General features: G+C 43.9%; 1 protein-coding gene across 2 annotated transcripts; it reads left to right on the top strand.

Annotated features, from left to right (window-relative positions):
• The first annotated feature begins 3,906 nt into the window (after positions 1 to 3,906).
• Positions 3,907 to 4,584, top strand: SF3B5 (splicing factor 3b subunit 5). 2 transcript variants are annotated; one of them, XM_005211015.5, is made up of 2 exons: positions 3,907 to 4,265; positions 4,371 to 4,584. In XM_005211015.5, exon 1 carries the CDS (start codon positions 3,985 to 3,987, stop codon positions 4,243 to 4,245), a length of 261 nt encoding a protein of 86 aa, XP_005211072.1. In that variant the 5' UTR covers positions 3,907 to 3,984; the 3' UTR covers positions 4,246 to 4,265; positions 4,371 to 4,584.
• Positions 4,585 to 5,207: the final 623 nt, after the last annotated feature.

Genomic DNA, 5,207 nt, shown 5'->3' with positions numbered 1-5,207 from the left:
AATTGTCTGACAACAAATACAAGATTTCACATACTTATATTATTTTCACAAATTATAAATGTTTTCAAAAGTTCTCATATATTCCACATCACTGTATTAAACAGTGATGAACCTCCCTACCCCCACCCTAGTTCAAACAAACACTGGAGTCCTCACCCCTTGTAACTTACAAGGTGATGCATTTAGAGATAGGGCCTTTACGTGAAATGAGGTGATATGGGCCGATTCTAATTCAGGATGACTTGTGCCTTGTTAAGAAGAGGAGATTAGGACACAGAAACACGGAGGAAAACCATGTGAAGACAGAGAGAAGATGGCCATCTGTGAGACAATGAGGGAGTCCTCAGAATGAAACCAGTCTAGCCAACACGTTGATCTTGGGACTTCCAGGAAATAAATTTCTATTGTTTAAGTCATCCAGTTTGTGGCACTTTGTTTCGGCAGCCCTAGCAAACTAATACACCTTGGGTCTTAATTAATACATATAAATATTTTCTATCTAGCTCCAAAGGTCTTCGAATTTGAGGTTTTTCTCTCATATCCTTAGAATCATTCTTAATGATATGGAAATAATATTGACCTTCATGGCTTTATTTAACGACTCAATCACAGTTTCTGTGAGGATTTTACTGACAGTCTAAATTCGTGTGGAAGAGCACAGGATCAAGAATTGTGAAGACATTTATGAAAGATGGAAATTCTACAGACATTCATGCTGTCAGATATCAAGACTTATTATAAAGATACAATAATTAAGATCTGGTGTTACTGGTATGAGCACAGCAAAAAGACTAATAGAACATAATGCCCAGAAACAGATCTATGTGTACAACAGAAGCATTAAAGATGGGTAGGGAAAGGATGTACTATTTAGTGAGTCACTGGTTATCACGGTTAGCCCTATAGAAACATATTTAACTAGTTAGCCATAGGAGTTGAGTTGAGTTTATGTGCTCAATCGTGTCCTACTCTTTGTGACCCCATGAACTGTATAGCCTGCCAGGCTCCTTTGTCTATAGGATTTTCCAGGCAAGAATACTGGAGTCGGTTGACATTTCCTTCTAATTAGATCCCTAAAGAAACAAAACCTTCCAGGTGAATTAAGTTTCTAAATATGAAAAAGCAAAATTCTAAAACTTTTACAAGAAAATGAATAAAACTATTTTTTATGGTCCCAGTGTAGAAAAGAGGTTTTTTAAATTTCATTTTTCAAACCAAATGCAAAAAGGATAAACCATAAAGGAAGGTTGGTACATCTGACTACTTTAAAATTAACTTCTGTATAACAAAACATACCATAAATAAAACGTAAAGATGAACCCTAGACTGGAAAACAAATTTTTAATTGCATGTAAGTGGCAAGCCTAGTATCCTGAATATTTAAAGATCTCCTTAAAAATTAGTAAGAAGAAGACAAACATCCCTATAAGAAAATGGGCAAAGGATCAGATCAGATCAGTCGCTCAGTCGTGTCCGACTCTTTGCGACCCCATGAAGTGCAGCACGACAGGCCTCCCTGTCCATCACAAACTCCCGGAGTTCACCCAGACTCATGTCTATAGAGTCAGTGATGCCATCTAGCCATCTCATCCTCTGTCATCCCCTTCTCCTCCTGCCCCCAATCCCTCCCAGCATCAGAGTCTTTTCCAGTGAGTCAACTCTTCGCATGAGGTGGCCAAAGCACTGGAGTTTCAGCTTTAGCATCATTCCTTCCAAAGAAATCCCAGGGCTGATCTCCTTCAGAATGGACTGGTTGGATCTCCTTGCAGTCCAAGGGACTCTCAAGAGTCTTCTCCAACACCACAGTTCAAAAGCATCAATTCTTCAGCACTCAGCCTTCTTCACAGTCCAACTCTCACATCCATACATGACCACAGGAAAAACCATAGCCTTGACTAGACAGACCTTTGTTGGCAAAGTAATGTCTCTGCTTTTGAATATGCTATCTAGGCTGGTCATAACTTTCCTTCCAAGGAGTAAGTGTCTTTTAATTTCATGGCTGCAGTCACGATCTGCAGTGATTTTGGAGCCCAGAAAAATAAAGTCTGACACTGTTTCCCCATCTATTTCCCATGAAGTGATGGGACCGGATGCCATGATCTTCGTTTTCTGAATGTTGAGCCAACTTTGTCACTCTCCACTTTCACTTTCATCAAGAGGCTTTTTAGTTCCTCTTCACTTTCTGCCATAAGGGTGGTGTCATCTGCATATCTGAGGCAAAGGATAAGAATATGCAATTCAGAGAAGCAGGAATACAATAGGTTAATAAATACATTTTTTAAATGCTAAATAAAACACATAGCTATAGCTATATATATCAACAAGGATGCTGGCAAGGAAAAAAACAACTTTCATAACAGTACACACATTTATCTGTTTCATTTATTGTCACTGTTTAGTTGCTAAGTCCTGTCCGACTCTTTGCAACCCCATGGAGGGCAGCACGCCAGGCTTCCCTGTCCATCACCATCTCATGTGCTTACTCAAACTCATGAGAGCACCTGAAATTTACTCTCTGGAAAATTTCGACATTCAATATAGCATTAACTATAATCATCATGCTGTACCTCTCTAGACTTACTGGTACTACGGAACTGCCACTTTGTACCAGAATAAAAGTATTTTAAAGTTGTCTTTCACCCCGTAAAGAGTTATTTCTATATGGCTACCATACAGTTTACCCATTGATCAGAAGTTTTTAGAGAAACAATCTCTGCCAGCTATGAGGATATCATAAAAGAAACATATGATACATCAACAGAAGCAACAATTTTTCTTAAGTAGTTTGCATTCGTGTGAGGAAGTTCTTTAAACCAAAAATTGGATTTAAAGTGATAATAACAGAGGTAAAGAGGAAGAATTTCCATCTGTCTCGAGTAGCCAAAGTCAATTTCAAGGAGATACTTTTGAGGTGACTTAAAGGGAAAAGTGTTTGCCAGGGGGAACAAAACATTCCAAGCAGCGGGAACAGTAAGAAAGGAGAACTGGGGAGGCGAGCAGCATGGAACGTTGAGAAAGATTTATAGGCTGAGGGCGTGTAGGGCGGGGTGAGAAATTGAAGGGAGAATATCAAAATAAGCAGCTCAAGAGGAAGGAACGGCTTGATGCAGGCGCCGGAACGTGTCGGAACTGGTGCTGTACTTTGGTGACTAGGCAGGAAATGGCAGCCTTGCAAGCGATGAAATAACTTTCCACACAACTTGTAAAACGTGGCTGGGACCAGAACTTGCGTCTCCTGACTTCAAGGTGACCCAGCCACGGTTGTGAACGGGCTACTACTGTGCCTCGTTAGCTCCGAAATTGGTGTCATACCAAGAGTTCACATTCCCAGTCCCTGCCCTGTCCTGCAGAGTTTCTCATGTCCATTTAGCCCCACACCACCTGAGGATGCCTCTTGCCTCCCAGACATCTCCCTCCATTAAGCCGCCAACATCCTTTTAAACATCTCATTTCTTATTGTTGTTTAGTCGCTAAATCGTGTCTGACTCTTTTTGCGAACCCATAGATTGTAGCCTGCCAGGCTTCTCTGTCCATGGGATTTCCCGGGCAAGAATACTGGAGTGGGTTGCCGTTTTCTTCTTCAAGAGATCTTCCCGACCCAAGGCTAGAACCCATGTCTCCTGAATTGGGTTCCTAAAAAGCATGTGTTACCAGCCCTCAGAGACCACAAGTCCCAGCATGCAAAGCTCCTTTTAGGAAAGGGCTACTAAAAGGACCAGCATGCAACGCTCTGCGAAGGGGGCGGGACTCCCTACAGGGGCGGCCCACTTGTAGCGTCGCCTAGGCAACTCCAATTCGGAGACAGAATACACTTCTGCTTCCGCCTCTGAGACCTGGGACCGCGAATCTGCGTGGCTTCGTCGCTGTGACGCCATCCGCCTGCGACCGCGTGGGTTCGGAGATTCCGCAGTCCGGCTTGAAGTTCCAGAGCGCCTGCCTGTAGTCGGCTGCCTTTCACCTGGGAGCAAAGGGAAAAGCGGTGAGATGACGGACCGCTACACCATTCACAGCCAGCTAGAGCATCTGCAGTCCAAGTACATCGGCACCGGCCACGCGGACACCACGAAGTGGGAATGGCTGGTGAACCAGCACCGCGACTCCTACTGCTCCTACATGGGCCACTTCGATCTTCTCAACTACTTCGCCATTGCCGAGAATGAGAGCAAAGCGCGAGTCCGCTTCAACTTGATGGAGAAGATGCTGCAGCCTTGCGGCCCACCAGCCGACAAGCCGGAGGAGAACTGAGACCCCGCGGTATCGCCGCTGTACGTGAGTACCTGTCCCTGAGTTCCCCGGGTTTGCCTGCATTCTCGCTTGTTTTTAAGTGAACTGATTCTCAATGTCTCTGCTTCTCGTGCTTCCTTGTACAGAGGTGCTTACCCAGGGCGTCCCGCATGACCTGCCTTCCTGTGGACCCTGTTTTCCTGTGGAACACAGCGTTGGGAGACCGCCAGGACCCCTGAGAACTGTGACTGGACCGTGGAGCAAACTTTAGAGAAGACGGCACTGGAGTGAGACGGAATTTAGAGGCTCGTTTTCGGCTAGTTGATTGTTGCTTTTTACATAAAGTTTAGAAATGTTTAAGTCTCTTGGTGTGGACTACTTGTGTTCTGGTGGAGGGGTCCAGGGAGGGCTTTGGAACTGTGGCTTCTGGGGAGGCGGGAGAATAGGAGGGATAAAGAAGGGGAGGGTTAGGAAGGGGTTGGGCAGGTAGTTCAGGGCCAGACACTTAAATGCATCCTGCCCAACCTTTATAACATTCCCCAACCCGGACTTTTCCCAAGAGCTTTTTTCAGGCCCATAACGCTTTCAGTATTGAAATTTGTGATCATCGTATCCCTTCTTTTTCTTTCATTCAAAAAAAAAAAAATCTTTGCTGGCATTGTCCTCTCTCTGCAGATTGCATCCTTTTGGGACTTTGTGGATGTGTCTTGAGACTTGACAAGCTGTCAGACGAATTCTTTCATTCATTCAACATTCAACAAATATTTTTTGAGTCCTATGTGGCAGGCATTTTCCATACTTTAGGGGCTTATATTAACACTCGTTGGGGGAGCAGCACACTGCATCAGTTGTAGATAATAAGCAAATGTTAGAAGGTACTGTGGAGAATGGAGTAGCAGTAGCATTGCAGTTTTAAATAGGCTGCCTCATGTTAGACTATTGAGAAGGTGACATTTGTGCAGAGACTTTAAGGAAGTGAGGCA

This window comes from Bos taurus, chromosome 9 (assembly GCF_002263795.3).
Source record: "Bos taurus isolate L1 Dominette 01449 registration number 42190680 breed Hereford chromosome 9, ARS-UCD2.0, whole genome shotgun sequence".
Lineage (NCBI taxonomy): Eukaryota > Metazoa > Chordata > Mammalia > Artiodactyla > Bovidae > Bos > Bos taurus.
This window is presented reverse-complemented; position numbering and strand designations above follow the sequence as displayed.